At 36.9% G+C, this 21,107-nt stretch overlaps 1 protein-coding gene across 2 annotated transcripts in view; it reads right to left on the bottom strand.

Moving 5' to 3' along the window:
- MBNL3 (muscleblind like splicing regulator 3) overlaps positions 1 to 10,274 on the bottom strand; it is a 55,549-nt gene extending 45,275 nt beyond the window's left edge. For both annotated transcript variants that reach the window (XM_069462879.1, XM_069462878.1), the window contains exon 1: positions 10,098 to 10,274. In XM_069462879.1, coding sequence (XP_069318980.1) covers positions 10,098 to 10,274 — 177 coding nt within the window. The remainder of the gene's footprint in view (positions 1 to 10,097) is intronic.
- Between the last annotated feature and the right edge of the window lie 10,833 nt (positions 10,275 to 21,107).

The following is a 21,107-nucleotide window of genomic DNA, read 5'->3' on the forward strand; positions in this document are numbered from 1 at the left end:
AGTACTGGTCAGTTATTCTGTAAATGCCTCTCCTTTGGATTTGTCAAATGTTTTCTCACGATTAGACTGAGATCATGTGTTTTGGGCAAGAAAACCACAGAAATGATGTCCATCATATCTGAGGGTATGCAATGTTAATTATCTCTTATCATTCATTATGTGAGCCTTAATCACCTGGTTAAGGTGGTGTCTGCTGGGTTTCTCCACTGCAAAGTGACTATTTTTCTTTTTTGATTGATAGATATCCTCGGAGAGATGCTTCGAGAGTATGCAAATATCATGTTTCCCCTCCAACTTCTACCCTCCGATTTCAGCATCCATCAGTGGATCTTGCCTACAACCACTGCTACCACGGTGTTTGCCTAATGGTGATTTTATGTTTCCTTCATTTGTTCTACACTTATTCATTTATTCAATTTTTATATAAGTATGGACTCACGAACATCTGCATTATTCTATGGGCTATAATTCAACATTATTATGATTTAGTTCGTTGCTCAAGTTGTTCCAATTTCAGCCATTGGGAGCACCTTCATATTGGCTCCTGTGCCCTTTTGTCATGCCTCACCCCTTTTCTAGTGCTTTCTTACTTTTGGGCACCAAAAGACATTACAGCCTCATCTTGACTTTTCCCTGCCCTGGTTCCTTTATTGCAGAAAGGAATTGCATGCTAAGATGTGGGTGCTAGCTGTGCTCATTGCTACTGGGGTGTCATTGCTTCTAGTTCCTCTCAAGACAGAGCTAGGAAATAAAAGCATGCATACTAACCCATGCATACACACACATCAATATTAATTTCTGTATGTCTATCTGTAGACATCATTATGACTCCTTTCTAATCCACACCACAGAATTCATCCTAACCTTCCCTTTTTCTTTATTTTTAACTTTTCTCTTAGATGGTAAGAAAACAGCCTCTCATTTTCTACTCTCTATTCATGTATTTGTTCACCCCTAGTATCCACATAAAGTACTTGCATATGCCTGTGAGGAACAGATTTACTAACTAGAGACAGTATTTGTGTGCAATTCTTTTTATCTTTACATAAATATAGCACTTCTAGGTTTCTTTTGAAAAGTGTCAGCATGATATAGCTTTTCCCATATTTTTACTTCTAATATGTTTAACTAAAAAATGTCAAGAAGAACAGTATGCTATTTGTGTAAAAAAGAGAGAATAGTTATAGACATGTTTGCTTGTATATATTAATAAATACATAAAATATCTATGGGAGAGGGAAAACTAAAAATAACAGTAGGGAGGTCAATTGGGAAAAAGAGATGTGGGGGAAACTTCCCTGCATACTCTTTTATACTTAATTTTTTTACTTTTTTATTGAGATACAATTCACATTTCAGAAAGTTTACTCTTTAAAGTATACACATCAGTGGGTTTTAGTATATTTATACAAAGTTGTGCAACTATTGCCACTATCTTAATTCCAGAACATTTTTATCACCCCCAAATGAAATCTTGTACCCACTGGCAGTCACTTCCCACTATCCCCTCACCCACCTACTCCCACCAGCCCCCACAAGCCTCTGGCAATCACTAATCTGCTGTCTGCCTCTATAGATTTGCCAACTTTAGATGTTTCATATAAATGGAATCACACAATACGTGACCTTTTGTGTCTGGCTTCTTTCACTTAGCATAATGTTTTCAATGTCCATCCATACTGTAGCTTGTATCAGTACTTTGTTCCTTTTAATTGATGAGTAATATTCCAGTGTATGTATGTACCACATTTTGTCATCAATTGATGACTGCTTTTTTAAAATTTTTGAATCATGAAAATATATTACCCATTCAAAAATTAAACTCAAAAAAGAAAAGAAAGGAACAACTCTATCATAAAAAGTGGAAAAAAGTTTAAAAAATCATCAAGTAAATAATGCATGAAAAATAACAATGTATGGAAAAGCTTTGCTTGGCAATTGACCAGAAGAACTCATAGACTCAATAGCAACTTATGTTCACAGCTAAGGATAGCAAACTTATTACAGCAAAGGACAAAGAGCAAAAGCAGCAGGAAAAAGATTCACATCAGTGGAGTCAAGCGAAGCCCAGCAGACTTCCAATGTTCTTCCTTATCTGAGGCCACAGAGGAGAGAAACAAAGACTCTCTCTAGCAGCAAACTACAGGAGCATGTATAAAGTGTCTCCACCCTGGGAAGCCTAGTTCTAGTCTCAAGGTCAGAGGTCAGATGGGTCCCTGTCAGCATGTACACCTTACTACCAACTGGCTGTGGCAATGGAAACTCAGGATCCCAACAATGAAACAGGGATCACATTATCAATTTTGATCTTGAGCAAAGCAAACCTCCCTGACTTCATCTCCCACTGCCCTTCCTCCTCATCCCTCTCCTCTATCTGCGCTGTTGACCTTGAAGTTCCTCACACACGCCAGGCCCCCTCCTGCTTCAGGGCCTTTGCTGTGGCTGTTCTCTTTGCCCGGAGTATTCTCGGAGGTTTTCAGCATGTGCCTCCTCACTTCCTGCATGCCTGTCCTCAAAGATCAGCTCCTGGGAGGCTCCCTGGGCACTGTATCTAAAACAGCAGCCCCTGCCATTCTCCACGCTCTTTCCCGGCCTCAGCTATCTTCACACCTGGAAATATATCCTTAACCTGGATATTCACCTGCCCCTCCCACATCCCCCAAAGAGAATGTCTGCACCGTGGGGGCAGGGACTGCTTCTAGTTCACTGCTGGGGCCCGAGGCCTGGCACCGTGCCTGGCACACAATCGGGGCTCAGTAATTGGATATAGACAGACACTGGGTGGAAGAAGGAAAACATCTGGAGCACAATAAGAGTCCTTACTTTTAGCTCTAGACTATAAGAGGAAATACTCAACTGAATTATTAATTTTTCTCTCAGGATTTGAATATACAAATATTACAATGACTATAATAAAATTTCTTTTAGAAAGATGATTTTTGGTTTCCCTTTAAGAGGTGGACCCTAACTGTTTCTTTTTTTTCTGATTACAAGCAACATATCTGCAAAAGAAAATTAAACAATGCAGAAAGGAATAAAGTAGAAAGTGAAAGTCCTCTAGCCGGGAGGTTAGCAGGAGAGGAGGGCCAGGGATCACACCTTTTCACTAGGGCAGCTGTGACATTGGCTGCATCATAGCAGCTGTATCAGCAGGGCTCATCAATGTCCCCAGGGGTGAACTGGCCACATCATACTGTCTTGCTTTGCTGTTTATGTCCTTTGCCTGTTTTTCTAGGAAAATACCTTCAAGTTTTGTATTTTTTTATTTGTTCAGCTCTTTATATATTAAAATAATAGTCTTTTGTCTGTCAAATATATCACACATTTTTCTTCAAGTTATTGCTTGTCTTCTAACTTTGCGATGTTTTCTGCCATTTAGAAGTGATTTTTTTATTGTGTGATCACTTCTAATAATCTTTTCCTTTATTGTTTCTGCCTTCGAAATCATGCTTAGAAGGGCCTTCACTACCCCAGGATTATAAAAGTGTTCATCTGAATTTTCTTCTATTATTGTCATGGTTTGATTTTATTCTTCACATTTAAATTTTCAGGGTATCCAGAATTTATTTGGTGGTAACAGATTTACTGAGTGCTTATGATGTGCCAGGCTCTGTTCCAAGAGCCTTACATTGAACATTTCATTTGAAAGTTCAGTAACTCCAGAGATAGGTGTTGGCAGGATCCTTTTTTTCACAGGTGAGGAAACTTAGGGACAGGGAGTTTGGGCACTTACCCAAGACCACACAGCTGGTGAAATCTGGTCCATCTAATGCTAAAGCCTACACAGGGTTGTCATAAGGATTAGAGTTGGCATTCATAAAATTTCTGGATTATAGTAGGCAGTCAAAAGATGATAGAGTTTTCAAAATTACTTTTGCATAGTCCTCATAAACATAATTTCTGATAGCTGCATATTATTTGAAAAATTGTATCTTTTAAAGTATGTGTCTAAAATATTATTCCATCATAAGTATGAAAAGCATTTAGAATTCCATGGGAACAAATAAAACTTTTAAGAAATGGCTGTAAGTAAAAGAAATTTTGAAAGGATATACACTGACATGTGAAGAGTTTCTATGGGTAATGGAATTACTAGTTTGGTTTGTAAAAACACCTTTGTCTCTACATTCCAGTTTTCTAAAAAGAATATTTTTTTTTACTGTCTGGTCAGAAAAATAGCCATAATGACTACTGTATTTTCTAAACGGCTGTGAATGGGAGGAGACCAGGCAGTATCTGGATTTTTTTTTTGTGTGTGTGACCTAGAAAGAACAGGAAGTTGATAGGAAGGATAATGAAGGGGAGGGTGGTTCTGCAGGTGCAGCAAAGGGGAGTAGGGGAGTGAGTGAGTGGGAGAGGGAGGTCTGGAGAAGGCAGCAAGTAAGATGAGGTTTGTTTTGGGGGGTATTAATCACGTTTTATTTTTAGCAGCTTATAAATCAAATAACTAATTTATTTTTAGTGGGAAGTCATTTCTCTATGTGTTAATCCTCTGAACAATAATTTTTATGAAGTGTAGAATATGTTTTCTTAAACTGTGAATGCTTTTTAAAACTTCTTTTGCATTTTCCTTTCCCTTCATAAAGATGCATAGCTTTCAAATCAGACAGAAATGTTATCTATTGTGAAAACAGAAGCAAAAATTTGTTTCTCAATGCAGGAGGCTTGTACGTGAGAAGCGAGAAGCGGCCAAGGGCACCAACTCTAGCACAGAGGCCACCCTGCAGGAGCATGTGACAGGAACACACATGTCATTCATCTTCCAGGGCTCCCCACTCTGCAGTGTTCTGTCTTTCCTGTGGCCTGTTCCTGCTGTTTTCTCTATCATGCTCTTGGTCCATTTCACCTCACTCCCCTTCTTGATTGACCATAATTATAGAAGTGCATTGCCCATCACATCTAAGATGGAAACTTGTTCACCTTGTAATATCTAGGATTTTGGGATGTCCCTTATGATCAATGGCATATTTTAGGGGATGATGATTAAATGTGGAAGATATTTATCAATTTTTACAAAAAAAAAGCCTGGTCATTTTGCAGAAGAGAAACCCAGCAGACACCACCTTAACCAGGTGATTAAGGTTAACATAGTAAATGATAAGATATATCAACATCACAGACCTTCAGATATGATGCGCATCATTTCTGTGGTTTTCTTGCCCAAAACACATGATCTCAGTCTAATTGTGAGAAAACATTTGACAAACCCAAAGTAAGAGGCATTTACAGAATAACTGACCAGTACTTATCCAGAGTGCCATGGTCACTGAAGACAAGGAAAAACTGAGAAACTGTCACAGATTGGAAGGGACTAAGGAGACGTGAGGAATAAATGTCATGTGGGATCCTGGATTGGATCCTGGGAAAGAAAAAAGGACATTAGGGAGAAAATTCGTGTCCTTTCAATAAGGTCTCTAGTTAAGAGTCTTGTACCAGTGATAGTTTCCTGGTTTTGATAACTGTGCTATGTATGGTATGTAAGTTGTTGACATTAGGAGAATCCGGGTAAAGAGTATACAGGAACTCCCTATACTATCTTTTTAACTTTTCTGTAAGTCTGCAATTACTTCAAAATAAAAAGTTTAAAAGCCTCATTAAAAGGTGAGGCTGAGCTATCAATTATAGTTGTGTGAGTACTAATTATGATTCCATTTTTCTTTCAAAAGAGGTTTTTGTAATGTCCAAAATAGCATTAACTTTTACCAGTCAAGGATACTTCCCTTTTAAGGTCAGTATCAAGGAAGATAGAGATCCTCAAATAAAATGTTATTTTCCTTGATGCTGAGGATGACAGGGGCTACCTAGGTGTCTTTATAGTGCAGGCAGACCTCTCTGATGGAGCTTACAAATGGTGCTAAATCTTGCATAATCCTGTGACCCTTGAGATTATATTGTTAGGAGTCTACCTTCTGGTAAACTTTCCCTTAGCAAACAGGGATGAGTAAATATTCTGTCCAAAATAGGCAAATTTTAAACTAGTGAAAATTGCTGTGACTAGTGGTGCCAGCACAGAATATACCGGTAATTCGGGCCAAATTTGACCTGATTAATTCACATCCATATGCTTATACAACAGGTTTCCCTTGTCAAAATATTATTATTCTTGTGATGATATGTGATGTCTGAAGACATAGTATGTGATTGTTTTGTGTTCATTCCTCACCCAGTTTCCATTTTTTAAGAATGTGTATGGGTTGGCATGACTATTCTCTCACTGTGCCTGCTGCTATGGCCTTTACCAGGAAATTCTTGCTACAAAAGTATCCAAAGTGGTGAGTGAAGTGGGCAGATGTGATGGGTGTTGATCTGTCAATGAAATAATGACAACATTTATATCCTTCCTGGATAACAAGTGGCTGATACCATATTACTTCAAGTATGTAAGAGAAGGTTCAAGACATCATGATATTGCTAAAGTAGAATAATTTGTTTATGAAAAGAATCACAAACATTGATTTAGTTTTTAAAATGATGACCCTTTGTTAAATCCAAGGAGCATTCACTAAAATACCAACCTAATGGCAAACAGTAATATCAAGAGATTAGCATGGAATATTAAGCAGTATTTTGAAGAGAACTTTTGAAACAAATTGTGCCAAGGAGACAAGGCAATTGAGTCAAAAACAGCTGCATGCCAACATACAGAAGACTCTTCTATATAGCTGTAAATTAATCTATGGGCTGCACTCTCTAGATTCCTCTCTGAATATGGTGCAACCTTCGTCACGGAACAGTCAACATTCATGGAGTGATGGGCACAGTACTTCAGCACAATACACAATCAGCCATCCAGCTTGTCCTTATTTTCATAACATTTCCCTATTATGAGGTTAGTATAGGACATTGTATCTATTATACCTATTAGGAAGGCAAAGAATCATCATCTGATAGAGTATCTAGTGCTGAAAGAATCCTAAAAAAGTTTTTAAAAAACCAAAAATCAAAAGCTGCAGCCCCAAACTCATCATGTGATTACTTTAGTTTTTTAACCACTCATGAAAGAAGAAACAGTACACGGATGAATTTCAATGGTGTTTCAATTACACAAACTCAAGAAGGGTAGCAAATGCGGTAGTAATCACTGAGGTATGTTATTTGCATATTATAGGTATGATAGCAGCACAATCCACTTAGGTCAATTACCCTCAACTTTATGTAGCTTTCATACATATCATGGATAAGAAATAATATAAAATAAATTCCAATTTTTATTAAAAAAAGAAATAAAAGAGAACTATAAACCCTTCATGCAGATATGGAACTCTGAAGAATGTGCTATCTAAATGGCAAGTTAAATAATTGTTTAAAAGGCTTTGTATATTTGAAATATTAAGGTTTTCATTAAAATTTGAGAATGTAAGGATTATGTAAATCATTTTTATCCTGTGTGACTGGTCATCAAGATATTAACATACGGCAAAAATTATTTTAAAAACACTGGATACAGTGAGTAAACAGCTTGTTTGAATAATTAAGTGGTTTATTAATATTCATTGCCCATTATCTAGTTTGTCTCTGAATTAAATATTTCCCAAACTTTAAAGTGGTAGTGCAGTATGTATTTTGTAAACAAGCACCTTCCATATTATCATCTCCTTCCGCATTCTATGATGCCTGGAAAGACAGAATTTACAAAGCCTGCAAGGAACTCTACATCACAGAGTAAACCATAAAAACAGTGATATTTAGCTTTAAGAACTAATATCACACTCATGGCAACTGGATTTGGGCATGTCCAGTTGGAACATGAGTTTATAGTTTTAAATATTAAACCCTAACTAAATAGAACCTTTTTGAAGAACTCCTACAACAAACATTTAGTTAATAGGAAAAAGATAACCTTTCACTTAAGTCAATTTTTTTTTTTGAGACAGGGTCTCTGTCGCTTAGGCTAGAGTGCAGTGGCATCATCATAGTTCACTGCAACCCTCAAACTCCTGGGTTTAAGTGATCCTCCTGCCTCAGCCTCCCAAGTAGCTAGGACTTTGGGTGCATGCCACCATGCCCAGCTAATTTTTAAAATTTTTTTGTAGAGACGAGGGTCTTGCTATGTTGCTCAGGCTGGTCTCGAACTACTAGCCTCAAGCAATCCTCCCCAAGTGTTAGGATTACAGGCGTGAGCCACTGCGCCCAGCCTCAGTTCACTTTCATAGTGACACGTGGTTTTTCATTTGTGTTATCTCATTGGAATCTCCGCAGTAATCATGGAAGTAGAGAAGTTCCATCTTAAGTTCCATCTATTAGAGATGAAGTAACTCAAGGTTTGTGAGATGCCACCTGAGGTCAGATACCATAGTGAGGCTGGGACTGTACCCCAGATCTCCTGAAACAACATATGCAAAGTGCCTAGTGCAGTTCCTGACCCTCTTCATGGACTAGATGAAAGATGCTTCCTTTTTTCCCCTGACTAGCTCAGTGCTCTTTTCCATTTCAAGGCATTGCCCAGTCCTGTAGCAGCAGATTTAAATAATACACACAAAAAAAATTGTTGATGAAGCTTGAATGATACCGAAATGAAGAAAACAAAATAAGCCTGTTAGTCATAATATCTGCTGCAAATAAAAGCAACTCAGAGATTTTCAATGGTAGGAATTACCTTTATCTTTACGATAATAAGTTTCCATTCTTGAACCGGAATGGTCTGCAACAAAAACTAGTAACCACGAAATAAGTAACAGTAGCTCCTTAAGTGTTACAAATTGAGCATCCCTAATCGGAACATCCGAAATCTGAAATACTTCAAAATCCAAAACTTTTTGAGTGCCAACATGATGTCACATGGGTGGCTGAGATAGTGACAACTTGCTTTCTGATGGTTCAATGTACACAACTTTGTTTCATGCACAAAATTATTAAAAATATTGTATAAAATTACCTTTAGGCTATGTGTAAAAGGTGTATATAAAACAAATGAATGTCATGTTTAAACTGGGGTCCCACCCATTATGTATGTACAAATATTCCCAAATCCTGAAAAATCCAAAGTCCAAAACACTTTTGGTCCCAAGCATTTCAGATAAGGATACTCAACCTGTATATCACTCAAGAAAATATTTCCTGAGGAAGTATCACATCAAGGAATACATCTCCATTATCCAATGCAGCCATAAATAAAAATGTTAATGAGGTGAAATTGGTCATAATGAGGGTAAAATAATTATCAAGAAATTGAAAAGCTTAATTCATTTTGACACATTTTCAAAAAGAATCTCAAACACATCATAGCAAATTTTACTAATTAAATAAAAAATCCATCATTTTTTGCTTCTTTGATTTAATTTGTATATCTTTATTTTTAATTTAAGGATAACTATGAATAAAACATAAAAATCACTGCATTTTCTTGTTCTGCAATCATATATGTCCTATTCTACGTAATACCTCATCTGCCCTCGTACTTTGTTTATACTCTAGTACATAATATTCAGGTTCGATGACCTTGACAACAGGACTTTCCTTACAAAATGTACTCATAAATCTGAAATTGGTCTATCAGCTATTTAGGACGAAAATTAAGTGAACTTAGTTTTGTACCAATATGTTTAAGTTAAAGGTTGAAGATATACTCTAAGAAGCTTCAAAATGCCATCATCTTCCCCCTGGATGGTGAAATATTCACCTTTTACTCTCTCAATCTGACTTGATTTATCCTCTGAAAGCTGACTCGTCCCTTCCAAGTGCCTTTTGATAGTGTGGATAATAAGCTATAATTCAGTACATGGCTCCTCTGGGTTATATGAGGATTATGATCACTGTAGTTAAAATCTAAATAATATACAAAAAAAGTAAACTGTAGCAAAGCCTGCAAAATCCCTGACTCCTAGAAAAATTTCTGAACTTTTATTTTTTAAGTGTTATCTGTGTTGATAAGTGGGCTTTGGTGGAGTGAGCTTTAGACTTGACTTAGTTCTGCAAACACAGTCTTAAGAGCTTCTGTCTTTAAGACATCCTGTTTTGAGGACATTCTGTCTTAAGAAAAACAAGCAAAATTTACCGCTTTCATGCTATCATTAATTGTACTCATTTCAAAGCACATCATATTTCCAAAAACATAGAAATCAACACATTTAAATTATGTGCATTCAGATAGCACTCACCTTTAGAGAATCAAAACAGGCCACCACACGACCATTTTCCACATGGCAAACTCTTGGTGGATGGGCAAACTTGCAATCTGCATCAGCTCGAGAGCAAGTTCCTCTCTGAAATTCTCTACAGACTTCTAAAGTCAGCCACTTGGTATCTCGAATCAGGGCAACATTGACAGCCGTCATATTGAAAGCAAAATTAAAATCAAGTACACCCTCTTTAGGACAATATTACTGCCGATTGCTAAAGGCTTAAAAATGAATTCAAGCTAAATGTGAAGAGATAACAGCTTGCTTTGGTGAAATGTCTATTTGTTAGTATTTAGGTCTTCATTTAAGTCAAATCTGGTCTAGTCAAGCAAAAAGCCAATCATAAAATAAAAATTGTATCGGAATAACTAAAAATCAGATTAGAGACCAACTCCTAAGAAGGCAACTGTAAAGGCTAAAATATTGAATGTTTTATTGTGTTCCTTTGCCGAATTTACTTCCAATAATTGGCAGACTTTCAAAAGAACTCTGTGCTCTCCAGTTGATGTTTTCAATTATTCTTGCAAAAAGCATATGCCGCTGGCTGCCCTTCAATTTGTGGAATGGTCTCAGATCGGGGGGCGGGGGAGAAAGAACCCAAAAAAATTTTTTGATGCAAAATCAAGGGGAGGGAAAATGACTAAGAAAACTGAGAATCACAGAAAAAAAGAAACGGACAAGTTGCTGACAGTGAACTACAAGCACACCAGGTCTGGGGGGGAGAGGGTGGGGAATGGTATGGGCAGGGAGAGAGGTTTATAAAGAGACAGCTCTAGAGTAGAATCCAAGCAGCAGAGTTTTCAGAAAAGGCAATTTTCAGAACCTGCAAGAAAAAAATAAATAACATTAGCTAAAATAATACAATGCTTCCGTTTCAAACTCTAGATTTGGAAAAGAAATAACCATATCCTATTCAAAACAGGAAGCATCTAGATACTGACAGCGCAACATAGTACAGTCAGCTATTGTCAATAAGAAGGGCACTTCCCAGTGTAAAACTGTGCACAGTTAAAGGAAGCAACTGCTTAGATTTACTGTTGTAGTACAAGACTGGGCAACAACCTCATATGAGGCAGGGTGGAGGATGGAAATGTAAAATGTGCTTCAGATAAAGAAATAAATCCTTTGAAAAAATACTGGGTGTTTTCTGTGTAGGCTCTCTTAGTCTCTATGAAGGGAAACTGGAACAACTCAGAAGAAGGTTTCAGCATACACAAATAAATGAGACGGAAAGCATTGTTCAGTGGTACATTAAATACCATACAGCTTTAAGGTTTGCAGTTTAACTCAGTGTCAACCAGCAACAATTTTAAGCAACTCAGTTGAAAAGATACATGAAAGCTAAATTTGCCGGCATTATGCCATGAACACACAAAACAGAAACAAAAAAATACACTAAAGCAAAAGTAAGCTTGGAGAATTAGAAAAATCAGCTAATTGTTAACTTCGACAAAAGGTAGACTTAAAGTTCTTGGAAAAAAATTTCATTTAAATTTCTGAACAATATTCTCAATAACTTTACAAAATCTGAATTTTCTATTTGTATTTTCCATATTCAAGATGAAATTCAATATCACCTGATTTTTCAGATACAATTGAGAAATTAAGTATCTAGAAAATTCAGGCAAGCTTATCTATTCAAGAACAAAACATGTTGTTCTCTGAGTCATTCTTTGTGAAAGTTTTTCTAACATGTATTACGTGTAGCTTTGCCTTCTTAAAAAATATTAAACAAAACTTGGCCTGATTAAACACTTGGGGTCATTAATGTATTGGGAAGTATTATAGCTGTCTTCCTTCAGTTGCAGACTGTTCATTGTCACTTCCGTCACTTCTTTTACTGCCACAATATCTGCCACGTGAATTTTCCACTTTGCTTCTGGAAAACCTAATAGCCAATCATGAATGCTGAATAAAAGTAAGTTACTGAATGAGGAGCCTCAGGGACAAGATGCAAGACTTTCCTGCAGAAGTTCTATAACTGCTCTTACTGCTTTGGGGCCCTTTCACATTAAGATATATGCAGGACCAAGTTCTAGAGGGTTAAGGTTGTTAGGCAAACGATCTCTAGAAAAAAAAAATTTTAAATAGCCTGATGGGGAAATGCAAATCAAAACCACAATCTGATGACCACTTCACACCCACCAGGATAAATATAATAAAACAGACCAAAAAAAAAAAAAACTGGAGAAATTGGGAGCCTCATACATTGTGGGTAGGAATGTAAGATAGCGCAACTGTGGCAAATGGTCTGATAGTTCCTCAAAATCTTAGAGTTACCATATAAACTGATACCCCCATGTCTCAGTATGTACCCAAAATAATTGAGAGCAAGTGTTTAAACAAATCCTTGTACAGGAAAGTTCATAGCAGCACTATTCACAATAGCCAAAAGGTGGAAACAATCCAAGTGTCCATCAGCAGATGAATGGATAAAGAAAATGTGGCACATCCACACAGTGGAATACTGCCTCACCATTAAAAGGAACGTAGTACTCTACAGCATGAGGACCTTGAAAACATTATGCTAAGTGAAAGAAGCCAGACACAAAATGCCACGTAGTGTATGATTTCATTTATATGAAATACCCAGAACATTTCATTTATATGAAATATCCACAGAGACAGAAAGTGGACTAGTGGCTGCCAGGGGCTAGGAGGAGGAGAAAATGGGGAGTGACTGCTTAATGGGTAGTGGGTCTCCTTTGGGGGTGATCAAAACATTCTGGAATTTGGTTGAACAATTTTTTAATATACCATAACCCATTCACTGAATTGTACACTTTAAATGGATGAATTGGACAGTACATGAATTACATCTCAGTAAAGCTGTTAGAATTTTTTAAAAAGTCTAAAGAGACATGACAACTGAAAAAAAAAGCCTGATAAGTAATGAGATTAGCTATCCCAAGCTTTCTGAAATTCTCCTTAAACACAGATTCTTCTTAGTAGTGTTACTAAGCCGAATTTCAAGAGTAAATTAGTTCCCATACTGTAACTGACTTATTGTATTATGGAAATACTCTGAAAAAGTATGTTCTGGGAGTTTGTAAATTTATATTCAAAGATATATTCCAATTTACATACAACTAAATTATATAGGCTGCCTGAACACATTTGAAAGAAAAATAACAAAAAAAAAAAAAGGAACACACACACACACACATATATGTTGAAAATCTGCTCAAAACATAAACAGTGAGGGTCTGGAGAAAGATTTTTTTTCTCCAGAGATCCATCAAGTATAGAAACAGATAATAAATAATAAATTTGAATTTTAAACTTCTACACATGAAAAATACAAACAGTAATTGGTCTCTGGCCATGCATTTTATATAAGATCAGGGATGGGAAGAAAAGGAATTTTTGTTTTTCCTTTTTTTTTTTCCTGGTCTGTAACCTCTGATGGAACCCTGGCCAATTCCTCAAAGCAGTTCTAGCCAGCACATGCTGGAACTATTTTGGGGGCTGGCTCAGAAGAAACTAGGTGTGACAACTCAAGGAAGCTGGTGTGAGGCTGGAGAGAAATTCTCTTGTACAGCTCTGCTCATCTATGTAAAAAAGACAGGGAGAGGTGCCAGTTTTCCCTATATTCTGAAGATCACGTTTGTTTGGGGGATAATGCAGCTTTATCTTTACTACCTTAGACTTGAGTAATAGGAATCTAGTTTTGCCTTTTATGATTTATAGTACTCTAACGTAGAACATGAAAAGTTACCGTTTCTTAGTGCATTTGTACTTTATTGTACTTGCCATTTACAAGTGCTTGTATTTCATTGATCTTTGGATCTCTCAAAAATACTCTAAAGCATGAGTGATAACCCAAAAATGCTGATGATTGAAATGAAGCTCACAGAGGTTAAATTACTTATTTGAAGTTACAAGGCCTAAAAGTGGAGAGCCATGACTCCAGGCAAAATCTTCTCACTCCAAATTTCATGCATAGATCCCAGCAGAGAAATGTCATAGACATCATTTCTTATCTCCCTCGAGAATCTTAAACGAGGAAAACCAGTCATTTTGGTAGAGTACTTATGATTCTTTCTCAAAATTACATTCATGCCTGATGTATCACCATTTTCGTAATCTCCCTGTGTTGCTGTGCCAACATTGATCCAGCATCTACTATGTGCCAGCCACTGTTCTGGATACTGAACAAGACTGATAAGGTCTCTGCTCTCGTGGAACTTCCTATGCTCATTTAGAGAAGTAACCTAGGGCACAGAGAAGTGGAATGATTATTAGAGTCTATGAAGAGCTAGAAGTAGACACTAGCTATCTGACTTCAACAGAAGCCTCTAATTCACCATGAATGGTACACCAAGCACTATGGCTTAAGAATACTCTTAAACACACATTATTGCATAGAAATAAGTCAGAGAGAGGAATACCTGAGAATTACTCACACTAGGTCTTATTGCTCTCCAGATTCCTCTTGGAGAGGGTACTAATGTTCTCATTTTACAGATGGGGAAATGGAGGTGGAGAAAGGTTAAGTAATTTAACTTGCATAACTTCATGTAGCTAGTAGATGATCAAACCATGGTTCAAACTCAGGCAGTCTGATTCGAGAGCCCTCCCCCCCAACACTGTGACAATACTGTGTTACTCTTATGGTACATATCACATTTTTCCTCATTCTTGCTGATTGGGCCCCTTTATTCTTCTCCCTTACTGGACTGTAAAGTCCTTGAGAGTAGAGATCGTGTCTTACTCAGCTTTGCTGGCTCTATCTTGTCATCAGAGGTTAGAGTGTTATAGCATTCCCTGGGATTTTTATTTGGAAAGCTATAAAGATTAGATGGTGATTTAACATTAACCCTTATGTTGTATGATGCTAGAAAGGAGTTTGGTCAGCTGAGTACCCTCTGTGCTGGCTGAGCTTTGGCTACCTCTGTCAGTTTGGAATCAACTGGACCTATAAAGTCATGTATTTTCTCACAATTCTAGCCTTCAAACTGAATGGGTAATACCTGGGATTCTTGATATATAGTACATTCGATCTCCATAAAGAATGATCTATTCCTGCTCATTTGATAGCAGCACGGTCTTATAAAAATATGGAATACCCAAGTGACTATTGTCTATATCTTTGGACAATAGGTTAATCATTGGCATGGTTTGGCCCAACAATGGGTGTGATGAAACTGAACTGGTGGTGGGAGTGGGGTTGGGGGAGATTTCACTCTGAGCCATAGGAAGAAACCTTCCCTAAGTATTCTTCCTTGAAAATGAAATGATTTTGGTTTCTAACTGATGCTCGTTTATAAGAATCTTAGATAAGACACAATGTAAGGAAAATACAAACACTTTTGTTTTAAAATTACATACACACTAGATTCACTATTAAGTGTATTCTTTCAAAAAAAAGTACTGTAGATTCTATGTTTTTTAAGGATTCACATATTTTATGGTGAAAGTTATCTTGAAGGTAAAACAAAAGAAGAAAGAAACATTTTCTACTGATCTAATGGAAATAGTAACTTATTCCAGAGTGGATAGCAAGGCCACTGCCAGCCGCTACTTTTGCCCCACTTTTCCTATCCTTTCCTTATCTCCTCCTTTCTTTTGCCTTCCCTCCATAAGCCAGCACATAACATAGAAACACTGCCAATGCCTAGTCCAGAAGATCACAAAGATATTATTTGACACCTAAACCAATCACTGAAGAGGGCTTCCTTTAAATGCATTTATCAACCTTCTGAATAAAAAATGAAAACAATGTTTTCTTTCTTTCCATTTTAAGTTTTCCTTACATCTGCATTACCTCTGGATTTCTTGTGGCCATTTATTTTGGCTCTACAAATGTATGACACACCTGCTGTACACTGCTTGAATTGGCAGGACTTCAAGTTTTCAAATTTGCTTCAAGTTCTATTTCCCTCACGTGTTTTGGTTAGTGGTCCACCACCACACGTTCTTTAAGGCACGTGAGAGGTGCTCAGCACTGCAGATGGAAATCATGATTTCATAGGCATCTTATAGAAAACCAAGTCTTCTGTCCAGAAAAAAAAAATGGTCATAAAAATAAGGATATTTTGCCTATGTGCAGAACTTTTGCATTATGGGTTTTTTTTAGCTTCATTGCATTTTTTCACAATACTCCTGGGATAATAAATTTCATATACCTTTTTCAAAAATCAGGTAAGTTATTCTGTTTCATAAAGCTAAAAAATGCCATTTTGATATTTAAAATTAACCCAATTTAATATGAAACAACTAAAACCCTGGATTCTAAACATAGTTGTTATTAAATAACTCTAGTTTAAGAGCTTGCTTATGTACATAGTACAGAAATCTCAGTGCCATTAAAAGGACTTCTTTCACCAAAAACTGGATTTAAACTTAAAGACAACAAGAACACATTCAGCAATTCCAGTCCTATAACGCTCAAGCATTTGAGATGAGTGAAATACAAAATGAGTTCCAAGACCGACTGCATTTATTACATGCAGAGTGATTTTGCTGATGAGTCATTCAACAAGTATTTATTGGGCATCTTATACGATCCAGGTCCTAATCTAGGTTTTGGGGAAACAAAGGTGAACAAGACAAAATCCCTGTCCTTAGACTCATACATTCAAGTGGGTGGCAGCAGGTGAGGATGGCAAGGAGGGGCAGAAAATAAACAAAGGAACATATCCACTGTTCATTTTATCCATTCAACAAATATTTATTATTATCAAGGCAAGTGAGGCCTTTAAAAAGGCTCATGTGGGAAAATATCAATCAATCAACAAACATGTATTGTACAACTATTAGCACAGACCTGTGTCACGTACTTCTTGGAAATCAGAAGAACTTTGAGCCACTGCCTCTGCACTCAAAAAGCCCTTGATTTAGTTGGGGAGGTAAGAACAACATACATGAAATAAAAGCAAACAGTGCAGACAGCTAAGAACAAAAGTCAGTAATGTTAATAACAAATGTGATGAAAGTTCTAAGAAGAGAATGTCAGTAAGGCCCAGAGTTGTCAAGGGAGTTTTCAAGGAGAAAGCGGAACTGGGCCTTAAAGAATGAGACTAGGTGAGGCCAGAGAGGTAGAGAGCATTCCTGGAAAGAAGAATGGCATGAATGAGGACTGGAAGATCAGACTGGTTGCCAGGCAGACGTAGGATAGTGAACATACGTAGGATGGCAGGTTTATACTGGGGAAGAGAAATAAAGTGTGGGAGGTTTCTGAAGAACCTGGAAAGCAGCCCAAGGAATGTATATTTGTTATAGAAATAAGAGCCTCTTTCAAAGACTTTAAGCAGAGTAGAAACTTAGGGGCCATGGATGTAGAATGTTAACAATGATCTGCTCTTGGAAAATTGTTTTATTTAAGGAGCCCACAACACACAATCAGAGTAAAGTTCATGCATCCAACATACTCTGGAAGAACAAAAGATGAATGGGAAGTGGGTAAAGGTCAGAGTGTTTCTCTCCACTTCACAGGTTCTGTGAGGCCTGGCAAGCCAGGCAGTGATTCAAATCCAGCCAGCATAAAAAGTAGGTTGAGAAACAAACTGAAAAGTGCAGCTTCTTGTTTGCATTTTGCTAACTACCCATTTATCAATGACCCTAGTTATTAAGGACACACAACTGCATTCCTATTTTCTGAACTGACTCAAATGCCTTTCAATCTTAATCTCTATAATAGAAATTCCTTTTAAAAATGTAGTCTAAATTTCAACTAGGATTTTTTTTTTTCCAGTTAGATTTTACTAGAGAATAAATAAGCTCACACCAGGAGCTAAATTTGGACAGTAACTTTTTGGCTATAATGGAATCCTGTAAATTCCTGCTATAGGGCTTTAAACCAACACTCCAGTGGTTCAAAGTGTTCATTGAATTTAATCGAATTTTAGGGGCCAATGTTCTCACTGATAAGATGTGGTTGAATATTCACCGTTCACCACCACCGCCCCAAACCAACACAAACACACACACTGTAAAATAATGATCAAAGGCTATCACTAAATGTTTATTGTTCCTTTAAATACTTCAAAACAGTCCGAGTTGCTCTCTAGTCAAACATGTGAGTCACGTAAGGATGACTCTTTGTCAGGGAGGTGAATAAAGGTAGCATCTATGTGATTTAATGATGCCTCACTGTACCTAATAGGCACCCAGTGAAGGCTTCCTTACCTGAATTCATCATTGGCATTATAGCCAATAAATTCAGATTTTCAGTCTTGATACTAAACAACTATTCCTTATTAGGAACACTTATAAAACTAGTGAAAGGACAGAGGAAAAAAAGCTTTGTGGTTGAAAATGTTGGGAGAGTCCCAAATGTACCCTGATTTCAAATACTAATGCCAAATCTTCTAGTAGACTTGAAGGGAGTTTTTTGGGAAAGGGGATTTTCGAGGAAAGTGTATACAAGAGCTCTAACGTTTTATGTTTGAAGTTACTGTTTCTAGAGGTATTATTTCACATTCATATCACACACGAGTGAAATATATATCTACAAACCAATTGCCTAGAGTTCATTGGAAAGCTGGCTGCTGTGGTAAAAAGTTAAGAATGACGTGAGAGCATAGACGGGACAGACTCTTAAGTTCTACATTTCCCAATCTTCACACTGGCCTGAGAATGTCCTTCTTTACAGGTTTCTAAAATAAGAATTTCATTTTTCTCTTGATATTCCAGAGTGATTTATGCTGAACTAGAAATTACAAGTCTTTACAGAAAAATTTAGAGGAATTGTAAAATAGGCTGGCTTTTAAACATCTTTTAATTGAATTTTGGACAAGTAGTCAATGCCCTTGTTAACACTAAAGAAGAGTATATAACTATGATACAGTCATTATAAAGTCATCTTCCTGGCCCAGATAGCATAGTTCTCTCCTATCTTCCAAGGTCAATCTGAATAAATCTCAAGGGAAAGATTACAACACTCTCAAAGCAAAGGGGAGCTGGAAAGAAGATTGGTTTCATTATACCATGAGATTGGAAAGCACCACCTTAACCTTGTAATTTAATATTCATCTTTGGTAGGAATAATTCTATGAAATATATCAACTTCAACTCTGGTTTGCCTCAGTAAATGAGGAAATAACTTCTATGCTTACTTTTGTAAGGCATGCAATTTAAATCCAGATTTGGGTATTAAAAAAGGGGTATGGACAATCAAGTACAGATCAAATATGAGAATACACCAGATAACTCTAAATGAGCTCACAACAGAGTTATTAAAGCCAGTAGGAGACAAAGTAACCTATTGATTACTTCAACCTTGAACGGAGGCCCAGAAAAGTTCATCTATTTGGCTAAAATGCCTGAAACTTTTAGTGTACACAGAAGAGTTCATGCTCTAATTTCATCATATCTGTTATCTTTGCAATCTGTGATCAGAATGAGTAGGCGGATTCCCAAAAGTTTAACCCAATTGTCCTGGTTCATTTAGGTTCTTTCATTGACAGTTCATATCCACGTTGGAGCTTAATTCCTGACTAAGGAGGCATTTTCATACTACTGAAAACCAGAAGGGCACCCTCTTCAGCTTTAAATCCCTGGGGAAAGGCAATCCCTTCCTTCTGAAGTTATAAGGATTTATTGACCTCTGTGGGTCTGTGGCTTTCATTAATTTCAATGCAACTGCCTTGACATCCTCTTTGCACACATGGTTTTGTCCCAACTGCCTCTCTACTGTAGGTTGTCCAAACTTTGGACTCTGCTTTTCTGTCATGCTCTACCTGATCCTCTCTACTTTCTAAAACCTGTTAGAACCAGACTCAATTTACCCATTTATAACCATCTGACCCTCCTGGCCACGGTCTACTGCCAGCCAAAACTTGTACAACTTGGCACACATCTTCCGTTAAACAAATGTTTGGTTTTGTCCTCTCTTTTTTTCTGTTTCTACCTCTGAGAGTCCATTTTTCCTGCTATCCTCTGGTCAGCATAAATAGGCTCCATATAAAATATTCTCTATATTAATTTCTAATCAACTGGGATACTAGGAATTTTATTGAGTAAGAATTTCAAAAGTGCATTTAGGGTTCACAAAATAATAGCCAGAACACAATAAGGGGGATAAATATGCTTTGCTGAGTACATTGTATGATGCATTCTAAAACTAATATCTTGGCTATTAACTAAGGTGTTTCTAGGTGTTATAATAGCTAACATTTATGGAGCTCTTATTCTGTGCCAGACACTGTGCTAGCTATTTTATATTCATCACCTCATTCAATCATCCCCAATACCCTATGAAGTAGACACTATTAAGGAGCAATGTTAAAGTCTAATTTAAAACAAAATCTCTCTCTCGCAAATTTCAGTTCTAGACTTGTCACCAAATAGTTGTGAGTTTTTCAACATTGAAAGTTCTCAGAAATCATAATAGAGTCATGGACACTAATAAAAAATTTCTAACGTCTCAATTTTCTTCCCAGCTTCCTATAATTACAATACAAAAGCTTACTGCTCCCTATCTATGGAAGCCAGAAGATCCTGAATTGCTTAAAATTAAAATTTGGAGGGGTATATCTTCTCATGGATATCTGGCAAATAAGTCAGAAGATGCTTCACACACTGGGTTTAAAATCACTATTCAAAAGAACATGTGGTCCAGAAATCTGGCATCCAGCTGGCAGAAGGGAGGCTTAACAGCCTTTGGGCATAGTAAATTCCTCCTCCAATAATACAATTTTTTACCAAAAACAAAATGGCTATCCAAATCAAAGTGAAAATTTTGAACCAAGACTTAGAAATTATGAAAAAAACTATGAAGCTATAATACTATAACAAGGATGCCAGTACCTTCAAAAATTCAACTCTCTCTGTTGCTAATTTATTAGCTTACTATATCAAAATCTGGAGTATACAAGTCATAAAGAGAAGGCAAAATAAAACAGATTTCACCATAAGAGGGTTTCAAGACAAGGTCTGAGTAAGACCCTGCGAAGAAAGCAGGAATTTGAAAATAAAACTCAAGGGAAATGCTGAAGTCAAACCAGCAAGGAAGTCTGTACTCCAAGGTAAGTAACAACATATATA

The sequence above is a fragment of the Eulemur rufifrons genome, chromosome 30, assembly GCF_041146395.1.
Source record: "Eulemur rufifrons isolate Redbay chromosome 30, OSU_ERuf_1, whole genome shotgun sequence".
In the NCBI taxonomy this organism is placed as follows: Eukaryota; Metazoa; Chordata; class Mammalia; order Primates; family Lemuridae; genus Eulemur; species Eulemur rufifrons.